The sequence below is a fragment of the Sus scrofa genome, chromosome 14, assembly GCF_000003025.6.
Source record: "Sus scrofa isolate TJ Tabasco breed Duroc chromosome 14, Sscrofa11.1, whole genome shotgun sequence".
NCBI classification, from domain to species: domain Eukaryota; kingdom Metazoa; phylum Chordata; class Mammalia; order Artiodactyla; family Suidae; genus Sus; species Sus scrofa.
In genome coordinates, this window is record NC_010456.5 from 25,991,897 (window position 1) to 26,008,025 (window position 16,129).

General features: G+C 45.1%; 1 protein-coding gene across 2 annotated transcripts in view; it reads right to left on the minus strand.

Annotated features, from left to right (window-relative positions):
• Positions 6,738 to 16,129, minus strand: part of GLT1D1 (glycosyltransferase 1 domain containing 1) — a 110,800-nt gene continuing 101,408 nt past the window's right edge. The window contains exon 12 of one of the 2 annotated variants that reach the window (XM_021072863.1): positions 6,738 to 8,651. In XM_021072863.1, coding sequence (XP_020928522.1) covers positions 8,490 to 8,651 — 162 coding nt within the window. In that variant the 3' untranslated portion in view covers positions 6,738 to 8,489. Of the gene's footprint in view, positions 8,652 to 9,490; positions 10,564 to 16,129 lie in introns of those variants that run through there. The other variant, XM_021072862.1, reaches the window with a different exon arrangement.

The following is a 16,129-nucleotide window of genomic DNA, read 5'->3' on the forward strand; positions in this document are numbered from 1 at the left end:
ATCTATTTCTTGCCTATCACTTTGTCTCTTGCTGAATTCCTTCTGCGCAGAGACTTGAAGAACCAGAGCCCCAGTGAGTCCAGACACAGGGTGAATGATTCTAATTTAAAACTGTGCTTTAAGTCCCAATCTGAGTTTAGGCCGGGTTCAAGTCCCGGCACGTGGATCAAGTCCCATTTCTGGCTGGGTTCAGGCCGTTCGTGCTGTCTTCAGTTGCGTGAACCTCCCCCTTCGCCAAAGTCACAAATATAATGACCTTTCCCCCTTCCTCTTTGGCGCAGTATCTCAGAGCTTTCTAAAATGCTGCCTCCTGGGCTATAGTCCCATTTTGCCCCAAATAAAACTTAACTCTCAACTTTTAAGTTATGCTCTTTTTTTTTTTTTTTTTTTTTGATCTTTTTAGGGCGGCCCCCATGGCATATGGAAGTTCCCAGGCCAGGGGTCGAATCCGAGCTGTAGCTGCTGGCCTACAGCACAGACACAGAAACCCCAGATCTGAGCCACATCTGCAACCTACACCACAGGTCACAGAAATGCCATACCCTTAACCCACAGAGCAAGGCCAGGGATGGAACCTGCATCTTCATGGGTGCTAGTCGGGTTCGTTTCCATTGAGCCACGATGGGAACTCCCTACATTGTGTGTATTTTTTTAAGTTGACACCGCTTTGGATCTATTCCTTTAGCTCTAACCCCTGTGCTCTGTTGCCTATGCTTAGTCATACTGGCCTTGCTCCTTAAGTAAAAGCACCTGAAAGGCTGCCTGGAGCCCGAAATGTACAGGAGTGCCCAACCTCAAGGTTAAAGAGTTAGTGCTTTTCCATTCATATAGAGATAAAAAATTGCAGAATGGAGAATGACATTTGTCTCGTTGGAGGTTTATAGGAACATCCTGACCTGACATACAGGCAACGCTGCAAGAACAAAGGATTCCTGCACCAAGAAGTTTACAGCAACCAGGCACACCCCTCCCTTTTTAGTACAAAGTCTGAATTCTAATTAATATAAGAGGGGTCTTTGGGACACTAGTCCACCACCTTCTCCGTCTTCCGGCATTCTGAATAGAGTCACGATTCCTTGCCCCCAAATCTCATTGTTTTGGGCCTGTTGTATGGCAAGCAGTACAAGCTTGGACTCAGTAACACAGAGATGCAAGACTTCTGAGCAAGCAGAAATCTAGCAGATCTCTGGATTCTATGAACTGTTTTTCCAGCTATTTCTAAAATGGAGGAATTTCACCAAACACCAAGTCAAAAAGTTGGTCTCCTAAGATAACTTGGCTCTTCACTCTCCAGCTTCTTGCAAATGTCTGGTTATTAACCTCTGATTTTGGGGAAAATACTTAGCATATTTTTATATTAGATGCTAAAGAAGAAAATCCACTTTAAATGAAGCATGACTCTCCTAATAGCTGAAGCTTTCTAGAGTTCATAGAGTGATTTTTAAGGGCTTCTATGGAAAAAGGCATCACAAAGTTAATTTTTTTCCCTAAGGAGAATGCTTTTGTAATTTAGCAGAATTGTGTAATTTGGGGGAGAGATATTTCTCTCAGCCTAGATTTTTCAGGACTATTTAAGAGTTTGAAGAAAGAAGTAGATTATAAAATCATCTCTTCAAAATAGACTGTGGCCACAGATAAAGATGAAGTCATTTTTTTTAACTGACACTCCCCCCACACACAGCTGTTTTTGTATTCATTTTTTTCCCAGAAGTTCTTTTATAATCTATTAAGATTCTCTTTGAAATTGCCTGTAGCCTTGGGTATGGATTTCATTCTAACTCTGGGGGAGTAACAGCCCTGTGGATCGTGTTCCCACTGATTTTTGACCCCAACCCCTTCCTGAGGGTTGGCTCTACTCTCATTGACTGCCTGCAATAGCTTCTATCCAGGTCTGTGCAAACAGTGAAGCCCACTAGGAAAGACCCCCATGAGGGCTGAGAGTGTTGCCTGCTGTATCCATGCCAGAGAGCAGTGCCTGCCTCAACTACTGCAGGAAAGACTGGCTTATGATACGGGGACGGCCTAAGTGTCTACCCATGGATGAATGGATAAAGAAGTTGTGGTACATATATATAATGGAATACTATTTAGCCATAAAAAAGAATGAAATAATGCCACTTGGAGCAACATCAGTGGACCTAGAGATTATCACACTAAGTGAAGTAAGCCAGACAAAGACGAATACCATATGATATTGCTTATATGTGAAATCTAATGATGAATGGATGAAGAAGATGTGGTACATATACACAACAGAATACTATTCTGCCACAGAAAAAGATTGGAATTTTGCCATTTGCAGCAGGATGGATTTGGAGGGCATTACAATAAGTGAAATAAGTCAGACAAAGACAAATACTGTATGATGGCACTTCTATGGGGAATCTAAAAAATACAACAAACTAGTGAATAGAACAAAAAGAAGCAGACCCACAGATATGGAGAAAAAACCCGTGGTTATGAGTGAGGAGAGGGGCAATATAAGGGTGAGGAAATTAGAGGTACAAATTATTAGGTATGAAATAAATTAAAAGGATATAGGGCACAGTACAGGAAATATAGCCAACATTTTAGAATAACCTCAAATGAAGTATAACCTTTAAAAGGTGTGAATCATGGAGTTCCCATCATGACTCAGCAGAAACAAATCTGACTAGCATCCATGAGAACGCAGGTTTGATCCCTGGCCTCGCTCAGTGGGTTAAGGATCTGGCGTTGCTGTGGCTACAGTGTAGGCTGGTGGCTACAGCTCCAATTTGACACCTAGGAACCTCCATATGCCATGGATGTGGCCTAAAAAAAGACCAAAATGAAAGTGTGAATTACTATATTATACACCTGTAACTTGTATACAGTATTGTACATTGACTGTATTTCAATGTATTTATTTATTTGTTTGTTTATTATTTTGCTTTACAGGGCTGCATCTGTGGCACATGGAAGTTTCCAGGCTAGGGGTCAAATCAGAGCTGCAGCTGCCAGCCTATGCCACAGCCACAGCAACTCAGAATCCTTAACCCACTGATGGAGGTGAGGGATCAAACCCACATCTTCATGGATACTAGTTGGATTCGTTACTGCTGAGCCACAATAGGAACTCACAACTATACTTCAATTAAAAAAAAAAAAAAGAACTATTCACTGAGTAAATAGCTAGATAATATGAAAACAAAATGACGCAAATCCCACTGGGAACTAGAGAGTGTTTCTTGCTTCCTGCTAGGGATTAAATTTATATCTAGGAGTTCCCGTCGTGGCGCAGTGGTTAACAAATCCGACTAGGAACCATGAGGTTGTGGGTTCGGTCCCTGCCCTCGCTCAGTGGGTTAACGATCCGGCGTTGCCGTGAGCTGTGGTGTAGGTTGCAGATGTGGCTCGGATCCCGCATTGCTGTGGCTACAGCTCCGATTCAACCCCTAGCCTGGGAACCTCCATATGCCGCGGGAGCGGCCCAAGAAATAGCAACAACAACAACAACAACAAAAGACAAAAGACAAAATAAATAAATAAATAAATAAATAAATTTATATCTAAAATCAGAGCCAGGGTTGGGGGAAGGGAGAGACTGGGGGTTTGGGACTGGCATATGCACACCATGGTATACGGAATGGGGCACCTGCTGAATAACACAGGGAGCTCTACCCACTGTTCCGCGATAACCTATATGGGAATGGATGCATGTATGTGGACAACTGAATCACTTTGGTGTACAGCAGAAATTAACACAACATTATAAAGCAAATGCAATTTTTAAAAAAAGAGAAAAGAAAATCAGAACCATGTGATAACCAGATATTCAGAGGGTGATGTTCTTTAATCTCGTTTCCTAGTTCTAATGTTTGCCTGTGAAGGTGACTGATTGAGCGGGGCTATAAACACACAAACAAACATGCTATGCTTGTGGGGAGTCATCTCGACTAATTTTGACCCTGCAAGACCTTTGCTCTAAATGCTATTTTTAGAACCTAGACACCAGGCACATCTTGTTTTTTTCATGCAAATTCTTGCTTCTCTTCAGTCAAACTCTAACTCGCAGGTCATTTCCCAGATGATTTCTATTTCCCAAGACGTTCCAGCATGAGCACTGCAGGGCTTCCTCATTCCGGGCAACCAGGAGGACACCCTGAAGGGCAGCACTACAGACAGAGAGTCAGTAGGCTTCATTTCATTGTGTGTTCCAGGATTGTGTGTCACCTAACCCAGGAAACACTTGAGGAGATTCAGATGGGAAACTGTGTACCCTTTGACTCTTGAGTTTTTCATTTAGAAGCTGCAGGGGTTGAAGTCCGAATCAATATATGGCGCTGGGTAAGGGCTTGTATACAAATGAGACCTTGGGGAGACAAGGTGGGCTGGTCGGGACGGCCTTCAACGCTTAATGAGAACCTTGCAGAAAACACTTCTCTTGGCATTAAAAGGTCTTCAGTGATGCCTAAGATGTAGTACGGCTGTAACCACTACGAAATCTTAAACTAGTTTATCACGATGGCTACTGCACTGCAGGTTGTTCCTAATAGGTCTTCTCTCCTCTTTTGATAATAGACCCATAGTTTTTAACTGGGCACAGGGCTGCTGGGAGAAAAGCCTGCATTCCTAAGCTTTCCTTGCAACTGGGTATGGACACTGTATGTAAGTAGAAACAAGAATTATCCTGAAAGGGAGAAGAAATATCTTTGTTCCCCCTACCCTCTCCCTGCAGCTTGGGATTTGGGTGTGATGGCAGAGCTTGGGCAGCCTCATCTTACACCATGAGGTAAAGATGGTCACATACTGAAGACGGAGGGGTCTGAGTCCCTTACCCCCCAAAATACCACATGTGCCTTGTTAATCTCTTTACGTGACAGAGGAAAAAATGTGTTTGTCTTCTGCTGAAGCCACTGTTATTTTGGATTTTCTGTCATTCATATCCAAATGTTAATCCTAATCAATACCCTCCCAATCACCACACCAGTATAAAGCTGACCCCCCTTTAATGACTGTTCCATGTTCAAAGTGTTTAAATGCCAACACAAGGTAAATCAGCTAAAAAATAAAATTGCAAACCTTGCAAAAGATGCAGGGTTTTCTAGGAGTTCCCGTTGTAGTGTAGCGGAAACTAATCCAGCTAGTATCCATGAAGATGTGGGTTTGATCCCTGGCTTTTCTCAGCAGGTTGGGGATCTGGCATTGCCGTGAGCTGTGGTATAGGTAGCAGACCTGGCTCGGATGCTGCATTGCTGTGGCTGTGGTGTAGGTCAGTACCTGCAGCTCTGATCTGACCCCTAGCCTGTGAACTTCCATATGCCACAGGTGGTTAAGAACCTCACTAATCTCTGAGAGGATGCAGGTTCGATCCCTGGCCTCACTCAGTGCGTTAAGGATCTGGTGTTGCTGCAAGCTGTGGTGTGGTTCTCAGATGCATCTCCGATTCGACCCCTAGCCTGGGAGCTTCTCTACACAGGTGAAGCCATTAAAAAAATATATATATAAGAAGTGGGGAGGGGGAGAACAGGGAGAGAGAAGAGGGAGAAGACAAGAACTAACACTCCCTGTCCCCTAGGTCCCCTAGTGGGCAGCAATAAAGGAATTGCAAGGTCAAGTACCAAAAATAAACTTCAAGGAAGAGTTTTTTGCCTGTGCCAAATATTACCCAGGATGACATAGAAATGCAGTGAGCACTTGAAACCACAATGCCAGCTGAGAGTGCAAACATTTTCCAAATTGCATCCTTTTTTGGGCAGGGGGGCAAATCTGTGGCATGCACAAGATCCCAGGCCAGGGATGGAACCTGTGCAATAGCAGTGAAAACACCAGACCTTAACTGCTAAGACACCAGGGAACTCCCCAAGATCTCATCCTTAATTGAACACGGTAAGAGCAGCCATCAGCACATGCCAGGTCTGCTGTGTGCACAGGGTGTCTGGCTGGACGGAAAACCTACACTGTCTGCTCTTGGAAACCTGAAAATATATGATGAACCTTTCAGATCAAAACAATGCTGTCTTGGGAGTTCCCACTGTGGCTCAGTGATAACGAACCTGACTAGTACCCACAACGGGGAGGATTCAATCCCTGGTCTCATTCAGAGGGCTAAGGATCTGGCGTTGCCATGAGCTGTGGTGTAGGTTGCAGATGCAGCTTGGACCTGGCATTGCTGTGGCTGTGGTGTAGGCTGGCAGCTGCAGCTCCAGTTTGACTCCTAGCCTAAATACTTTCATAAGCCCAGGGTGGGGCCATAAAAAGACAAATAAAACAAAACAAAGCAAAAAAAAAAAAACCCAATGCTGTCATACTTAACTTCACTGTGAGAGCATGAGGAAGTGGTGAGAAGGGCTATTCCAGCAGAAGCTGTTAAGCACAAGCTCATCACATGATAATAAGCAGGTGTGAGCGCTGCCACTTTGCAGGGTAACACTCTGCTACATTAGCTGCATTTTCCCTCTGATGTGAAGGTTACGGTATCTTAGCTCTCTCCGGAAACTGACTCTTTAAGTCATCCAAACCTGTACATCAGCAAATTGGAAACGATAAGCAAAATGTTTAAACATAAAGTTAACCGAGTATGAAACTGAGAGCACCTTGAACATTTATAGAAAAGCATTTTTTTAAGTCTATACTTTGGTATTAAGATAGCAATTGCATTTTAAACCCTTCTTCATTAGATGCTCCAGTGTACCTCCTTTTCAAGCTCGAGGATGGGAGGGGGGGTGCTGTCTGTTTCTTCTGCAGACTGAAGCTCACGATAGGAACACACAGGGATCTTTCTGTACCGTGGACGGTGACACTTTATTCATTTAAAAACATGCCCTTCCCCAAAGGGCAGGCGGCCTGGGTGTGTTTCCATAAAGACATAAATGAATGAGATTGAAGTAGAGAACGGCAGAGCACGTACAATGTCATTCAACCAGGAAGAGAGCAGGGCTTCCCCAGCCATGGGCATTTTATCAACCGCAGCATCACTGCTTGGTACCCAGGCCAACATGGGCCTTTTCGTAGGTTGGCAATGCTGACTCCTGATAGACGGAGCTGTCTCCCAGGATTTGGACGGCTTTTACCTCCCTTTCCTCGCTGTGGCCACAGGGGAGCCCTGACCTTGGTGACTCTCAGATGTTAAAAATAGAGGGTGGGAGACAGTGAGGGGTATTCTTAGCAGGATTGTGAATCCTGGGCGGAAGACCATCTGCAGGTTCCAGGGAACTGCCTCTGGGAAGGGACCGTGTTCTGAGATGAAGGCGCAGAACGGAACAGGAAGTGACGGGAACAGAATCTACAAATGTGCTGTTCCGGGTCCCTAAGTCATCAGAGTTTAAAATATTACAATCTGAGGTTTGTTCTTTTACAAATAAGATGTAGGTCTGGCTGTGTATTTTAAAAAAGGATGGCTGGAAATTTTAAAAAATCCAATGTTGCAAAGCCCGTGGCAAAGCTGCCATGGGTCCCTCCTCCTGCCTCTGGGGTCTTCAGAACACACCTTAAGGAAACACTTCCCACGGTGGGCTCTGGGCCCCATCCTTCTGGACCCCCTAGCTTCCCACCTCAAAAGAGAATCAGAACATTTCATCCCTAGTTGTTGGAATGGAAAGTCCACCAGGAAGCAGAGACTCCAGGATCCAGCAGAAGCAAATACTGCCACTCAGAAAAACAAACACGGGGTTTGGGGGACCTTGCACACTGCAGCCAGGATGTCCCAGGGATGCTGACACTTGGTTAAATTCCAACCCCTCCCCCACTTGTTGGATAAGGTTGCAGGACTGAGTGTGGGTCTTGAGATGGGCTGGAGGCTGATGACCAGGTGGACATTCACCCGTGGGTCCCCGATGCTGGATCTCTGATGCCGGACCCTCAGGGCTGGCTCCAGTATCTCCCAGGCCGTCTTCCAACCAGTTCTCAACCCAAGTTCAACCAGGAGGTGGGTGGAGCCTCTGCGGGATGGGATCCACCTACTTATCTAGAGAACTCCTTACTCTCCTTGAGTTACCTGATGGAGGATTCGGAGGACTCAATGCAGAGTGCTGTATCCAGTGCTTCAGAAGCCAGCCTGGGGGCCCATCCCGAATCTTTTGGGGCCCCAGATTTGCTGCAGAGTCAGTCTCATGTTAAAATCGCTACCAGGACCTCTCTTGGCTGCCATGTTTTTGCTTTTGCTCTCTGGACAGTGACGGGTTCCAGGTCATCCCAGGACAGGGGAGAGATGCCTACACAGGGACACCTTACAAATAAGCCCTTACTGTCCCAAGGAAGTCCTAAAGCAGCTCTCTTCCTGATTGCCCCTAAAACCAGTTATCCTGCCCCCACCCCCCAGGGAGTCAGCGAGCTTCTGCATCTCCAGGAGAAGGGCGGATCTGGGCACACATCAGGGGTGTTACCCGGAAGCACAAGTTGGATGGACTATGTTAGGACTGGAAGATCTGCCATCCCAGTGGTTTGTACTGGACGGTCCCGCTGCCCAGAGCTCTATCCCCTGGGTATGCACCCAGGGCTGGACATAGGACAGCACCAGGTGGGCGCCCTTAGTCTTCAATGCTTCTCTGCAGGGTCCTGATGAGGTGCCTGTAGGTGTTTCTCTCCACCTGCCATGAGTGATGCTCTCTCACATACTCCCTTGCATTGGCCACTATTTCCTTTTCCAACGCAGGGTCACTGACCAGTCTCTTTGCCAGCCGAACAAACTCCTGCCAGGAAGGAGGTGGAGGAGACACAGACATAAGTGACTGGGGAAGGGGGGTAGCAAACGCATCCCAAAGCCTGTGTCTTGTTCCATCCTGGTCCCTCACCTCCCTTATTCTGGAGAAAGTGGCCTTTGGGAGGGATGTGAGTTAACCCAAATATTAGGATTGAGTAAAAAATTATACACATGCACATGCAGACACACACACATACTAGGGTGAACATCCATGGAAAAATACTGAAGTCACCGATGATGCTTCTTCCATCTTTCTTCCCTAGATTGCCCAGACCTGCTATCTCTTACAGTGATTCCTAGATTCACCACTTCTTTCTTGCTTTATGGATATCAGCTGAGATATGAATTTGGGTCTTATTCCAGAATCTGAGTTCCTACACTTTAGACAATACTACCATTGCCCAGTTTGTTTTCCATTGTGTTGGTTCCTTTGTCCACTCTGCACATGCAGTGTGCCTTCGAATTACCTGGTGGAGTGGAAAGTGCCCGGCTTTCACTGGTTTGGAGCCGGGTTCAAATCCTTTGAGACGTGACTTAGCTGTGTGGCTTTAGACAAGCTGGCTAACCTCTCTAAGCCCCACACTGATCATCTCCAAAGGAGCAGGGGGCAATGGATGGGTGAGTCCAGCCCTGCCCCTGACTCCATGGGGTGAAGGGAGGGAGAAGGAATGTAACGCGCCAAGATTTTCTAGACGTTTCTTCTGTCACTCAGCCTCAGAAGGATGATGTCTGCTATATTGGTTTTTTTTTTTTTTTTGGTTGCCCCTCAGCTTATAGAGTTCCCAGGCCAGAGATCAGATTTTGGCTGCAGCTGCGGCAACGCCAAATCCTTCACCCACTCTGCAGGGCCAGGGACTGAACCCCATCCCAGCGTTCCAGAGTCACAGCCCATACCACTGCGCCACAACAGGAACTCTACTCAATATTTATTGGTGCTCACAGACACGGATGTGTGGAGAAAGCAGCCCTGCTGAGCATTTTTTCACATCAAAGTCCTTCATGACTGGAACTAACTAAAATTATTTTGATGGTGAAAGAGTATGCAGAGGGAGGAGGGGAACATGCTTTTTTTATTATGCTTGCACAGAGGTCAAGGCAGGGTTCACCAGCCAGGGGGCCCGCATTTAAATTTACACCCTGCCTTTCAAAGGAGCGAGGCTAGGTACATTTTGTAACATCTCTGGGCCACGGTTTCCTCATCTTTAAATAAGGGATAATGCCACTACTTGTTTTGTACAGTGTCGAGAAGATTCAATGAGTTAATAAAAAGACCTTGGGGCAGAGCCCAGTTCAGCATTGCTATCATTTTGAGTGTGATTCTCCAACCTGTATAAATTCCAATAAAGCAACAGTGCCTGAGATTAATATACAAAGCTTTGCTTTTTAAAAGGAACATCCACATACTTTCAAAATTATTGTTAATTAAACGTTGAATGATTTTTATAGCTGGCAATATAAATAGCAATATTTACAAGAGAGTGGAATTATATGTTTATGTATTCTGTACATACTTTATAGTGAATTGGTATTCTTTTTATAATAAAAATACAACATATTTATTCCAACTCAGAGGAGAACAACATTCTTATTAAAATTATTCGAGAGGCTTAGAGCTCTGGTCCATTTTTTTATGATGCTGGTCACATTTTGGATTTATCTGATGCAAAGGCTTTGGCTAAAACCCAGCCCCTCTGCTTATGATTTCAACAGAATGCATGGCCATTTTACAGCAGAATCCTGAATGATAGTTTCCAAGAAAAGGGATGTAAGAAGGCACACTTTTTTTCTCTCTCTCTCTGCATGGAAGATGAAGCAAAAAACACCAAGTTCAATATAGGAAGAGAGATTTGGGTGAGGCGTAGAAGCACTTGGCCTTGGCATAATAAATGCTGGATGTGTGGCTGAAAGAAAAGAAAGACAAGAAAAGGAAAAACCCACTCCTGAATGGTTAAGAGTCACTCCCCTCCTGAGGCCCTGGGATGCTTTCCTTCTGGGCTAAAACAGCTCCTGTCATGACAACTAAAGCAATCCTCTGAAATTATTTATGGGATCAATGGAATGTCACCTACAACTAGAAAATCTGCGGATAATGAGAAGAGAGCGTTGACCCAGGCTGCCATTCAACTGGGTGCAAGATGGTGGCCCGGTCCCACCATCCTTGCAACAGGATGTGCAGGTCTCTTGGCAATAGGACCCGCCTGCTCCTCCCAGGAAGGACATCTATTTCCCCATCTCCTGAATCTGAGCTCGTCCCAGAACTGGTTTTGACCCACAGGATAGGTCGGAAGTGATGTACTTTGACTTCCAAGCAAAGCTTCAAAAGGTCTCAGAGCTCCTACTCTTACCATCTTGGACCCCTGACGCCACTGCATAAAGGAGGCAGAGTTAGCCTCCTGGAAGACGAGAGCCTGCTGGGCAGACCAGTGACCAGATGTGTGAGGCTCAGCCAGTGGACCGTGTAGTGAATGCTGTGGCAAGATCTCCAGGAAACAAGGACAAATGCTGGTTCATCATCATCCCAGCCAATATCAAAACATCAGCTGCAGATCTTGCCAGGACACTCATCATCTGATGGCCAAGCACTGACTGTGGGAAGGCTCTCCTCCTCGAGGGCCTTGCATGATGTGATGATCAACTCTTTCTTTTTTTTTTTGTCTTTTTGTCTTTTCTAGGGCCGCACCCAGGGCATATGGAGGTTCCAGGCTAGGGGTCTAATCAGAGCTGTTGCGCTGCCAGCCTACACCACAGCTACAGCGACACGGGATATAAGCCACGTCTGCAACCTACACCACAGCTCATGGCAACACAGATCCTTAACCCACTGAGCAAGGCCAGGGATCGAACATGCAACCTCATGGTTCCTAGTCAGATTCGTTAAACCACTGAGCCACGACAGGAACTCAGACTCTTGCAATCAAAATTTTTTTTCTTCCTTTTACAGCTGCTCCTGTAGCCTATGTAAGTTCCAGGGACTAGGGGTTAAATCAGAGCTATAGCTGCCAGTCTACACCACAGCTCACAGCAACTTGGGATCGAAGCTACATCTGTGACCCACATCGCAGCTTGCAGCAATGCTGGATCCTTAACCCACTGAGCAAGTCCAGGGATAGAACCTGTATCTTCATGGGTACTAGTCAGGTTCTTAACCCACTGAGCCACAACGGGAACTCCTGGAAAAATATTCTCGATAAGTTATAAAGCATTCAGGAGTACACACTCAAAAACAATAAAAGAGAAACCAAGTACTGGGATTCCATATCTTAAAAGACGTGTGTGCAAGCTCTGGTTTAGGTTATAGATTTCTAAAACGAAAAACACACACAAAAAACAATTCATGCAAAAGAGCATAGTTTTGTTTTCACAATTATCGAATTAGTAGTTGACCATTTTCACAGTGGTCTTTGCTTGTGGAAAAACTTCTCATGGAGAAATGTCAGACAGAGAGAGACAAAAGCTGTAAATTATCCCTTATCTGTGGACTAGGCATAAAACAGAGGCATAAATATAACAAAACAAACAGACTCAGACATAGCAATCAAACCAGTGGTCACCAGTGGGGAGAGGAGAGAGGCAAGACAGGGGTAAGGCAGAAGAGGCACAAATTGTTACGTGTAAAATAAATAAGTTACCGGGATATATTATACTGCACAGGAAATGTAGCCAATATTCTATAGTCACTTTATTGCTTTTGTTTTTTTTTTAATTTTTCTTTTTTGGCCACACCTGAGGCATATGGAAGTTCCCAGGCGAGGGATCGAATCCGGCAGGAACTGCAACCTACACCATAGCTGCTGCAGCAACACCAAATCCTTAACCCACGGCACCACAGCAGGGAGCTCCTTTTTAGTAATTTTAAATAAAGCATAACCTCAAAAAAAGAATATATATATACATATATATATATATATATATATGTATATATATATACATATATATATATATATATATATATATAAAATCCCTAAGTTGTACACCAGAAACTAATAAATCAACTATATTTCAAGTAAAAAATTTGTTTTCCTCACTGAATCCTTTGGATTGACCTTGTCTCCCTAAGGCACCAGCCAGATCCTAGGGATGAGATGCAGTGTCAGTCTCACAGGTTGGATGTTTAAACTCCTGTTGGGATCCTTCCCGCCATTGTGTCCCCTGAAAGCCACAGGGCAGGGGAACCCCTCAGTGAGAAAAAAGCCCCTCATGCAGAGAGAACACAGCAGGGAGCCGGCAGACTGAATGTGGGGTGGTTTTGAAGCCTGCTGCACTCATTCTTCTGGGAGTGAGACGTATTCTTCCAGGAGAAGTGAAACGTAAAAACTCTGCATTTCAGGCTTGGGATGTATATTCCATTAAACAGCCCTGAAGCTGCTTCTCCAGATGCCTCAAATACCACCAGCTACTGATGGGAGAAGTGGACGGGAAGGTTTCTGAAAATGGACAGATGTGCTGTTGTTAAGATCTTGGTTTTCCTCGGGCTTTGATGCCTGGGACCCTGGGGGTAATTAAGGCTTAGTCTGTGCCTCTGGTCCTCAGACTTTGCTGTCAGATTCTGACTGGGGAGGTGGTGGGGGGCAGAATGCTGTCTTAGTCTGTTTGAGCTGCTATAACAAAACACCGCAGACTGGGCGGTTATAAACAGCAGACATTTATTCCTCACGGTCCTGGAGGCTGGAAGTCCAAGATCAAGGTGCTGGCAGATTCGAGGGTCTCTTTTATTGGGGCCCTAATCCCATTTGTGAGGGCTCCAGCTTCATAGCCCATTGAATTCCCAGAGGTCCCGCCTCCTAATTCCATAACTGTAGAGGTTCAAATTTCAACAGAGGAATTTGGGGTGAGTGGCTGGAGGCACAAACATTCATTCCATAACACATGTGTATTTTCTTTTCTTGCTTTTTCTTTTCTTTTTTTTTTTAGAGCCACACCTACTGCATATGGAAGTTCCTAGGCTAGGGGTCAAATTGGAGCTGTAGCCTCCAGCCTACACCACAGCCACAGCAACGCCGATCCAAGCCACATCTGCAACCTACACCACAGCTCATGGCAATGCTGGATCCCTAACCCATTGACCTCAGCCAGGGATAGAACCCACAACCTGATGGATACCAGTCGGGTTCATTACTGCTGAGCCACAGCAGGAATTCCTGCTTTTTTTTTTTTTTCTGTGGCTGCACCCATGGCATATAGAAGTTCTAGGGCCAGGGATTGAATCTGAGCTGCAGCTATAACCTACACAGGATCCTTTAATCCAATGCACCAGGGCCGAGGATCAAACCTGCACCTCCACAGCGACCAGAGCCACTGTAGTCAGATTCTTAACCCTCTGCACCACGGCAGAATGGCCCACATGTATATTTTCTAACAGTTCCCCCAGGCAATTCGGGAGAGTCATGCTGTGAAAAACTCTGGTCTAAGACAGACCACTGTGCCAACTCTGTTCTACACAAGTTATCTGGCCAGAGAATATAGGGCACAGAGAACAGATTCATCTTACGGACAACTGCAAGGTGTGAGAACATGCTTCAAGATCCATCTGAAGAGTGACATGCAGGCATCAGTCCTATTTTTCTTACAACACCATTTGCTGGTCGAGTCTGAAGCTAGGGGCAAATGCCACCGTTCACAGTGATGTGTATGTAACAGGGTCACACAATAATCTCAACCATCTGCATCCTGATAACTCCTGCTGTTGGATAAAGGGAGGACCACTCAGAAGGATGTGCAAACAGTCTGGGAATTCCTCGGCATAAAGCTTCAGCCCATCTTCTTTTTTTAACTGAAGTATAGTTGATTTACAACGTTGTGTTAGTTTTTGCTGTACAACAAAGGGCTTCAGTTATACACATACATACATTCTTTTGCATATTCTTTCCCATTATGATTTATCACAGGATATTGAATACAGTTCCCTGTGGTATACAGTAGGTCCTTGTTGTTTATTTTATACACGGTAGTATCTATCTGCTAGTCCCAAACTCCTAATTTAACCCTCCCTAACCTTCCCTTTAGTAACTGTAAGTTTGTTTTCTATGTCTGTGAGTCTATTTCTGTTTTGTAAATAAGTTCATTTGCATCATTTTTTTAGATTCCACACATCAGTGATACTACATGATATTTGTTTTCCTCTGCCTGGCTTATTCACTTAGTATGATAATCTCTAGTCCATCCATGTTGCAGCAAATGACATTACTTCCTTCTGTTTTATGGCTGAATAATATTGCATTATACCACAGCTTCTTTACCCATTCCTCCATTGATGGACATTTAGGTTGTTTCCATATCTTGGGTATTGTGAATAGTGCTGCTAGGAACACTGGGGTGCATGGATCATTTCTTTTTTTCTTGGTTTCTTTTGTTGGTTTTTATAGCTGCACTCGCAGCATATGGAAGTTCCCAGGCCAGGGACTGAATTTGAGCCACAGCTGTGACCTTTGTCACAATGGCAAAGCCAGATCCTTTAACCTTCCATGCTGGGCCAGGGATTGAAGCCAGGCCTCCGCAGCAGTCTGAGCTGATACTTAACCCAGGGCCTCTGACCATGACCTGTGGCCATGAATGGTGGCAGCTGGGAGTCTGAATGTTTCATTCCAGCTGTCCACTCCAAGTCTGGTCACTACAGAGTCTAGCTGTGGATCCTGTTCACACACACCACAAGCTTAGGTCCTTCTCTGGGACAATTCATGAACTCACCTCCCACAAGCCAGCTCGCAGACTGGGTCCCCTAATCCAGCAGATCTAGACTGACATTCTTGGGTGGCCCATGAGAGGTAGTAGGAAATGGGAAGTGAATGACCATGGACCACTTGGTGAAAAAGTGAACCCCCTTTCAATTCTCCTTTGTGCCTGGTTGAGTCAAAGAGAAAGCCTCAGAGTTCCCATCGTGGTGCGGTGGAATCCGACTAGAAACCATGAGGTTGAGGGTTCGATCCCTGGCCTCGATCAGTGGGTTAAGGATCCAGCATTGCCAGGAGCTGTAGTGTGGGTCACAGACACGGCTAGGATCTGGCATTGCTGTGGCTGTGGTTAGGCCAGCAGCTGTAGCTCCAATGTGACCCCTACCCTGGGAACCTCCATATGCCATGAGTGCGCCGCCCCCAAAAAAAGGAGAAAACCTCAGTGAGGCGCCAACCTGTTCTTTAACTTCTCATTGAGGACAGCTGGTCTTTGGCTGAGAGCCTCCCTCGGGGGACAGAACTAGCCAGAATTTTACAGTAACAACAGCTAAACATTTATCAAGATGATGCCCAGGTAACAGGCCATGTTTTAGAATCCAGGCTTTGGGGTTTTTTTTTGTTTTGTTTTGCTTTGTTTTCATTTTTTATTAAAGTATAGCTGATTCACAATGTTGCACCAATTTCTGCTATACAGCCAAGTGACCTAGTCATTCATATATATACATATATATATATATATATATTATTTTTCTCATCTTATCTTCCATCATGTTCTATCCCAAGAGACTGGATAGAGTTC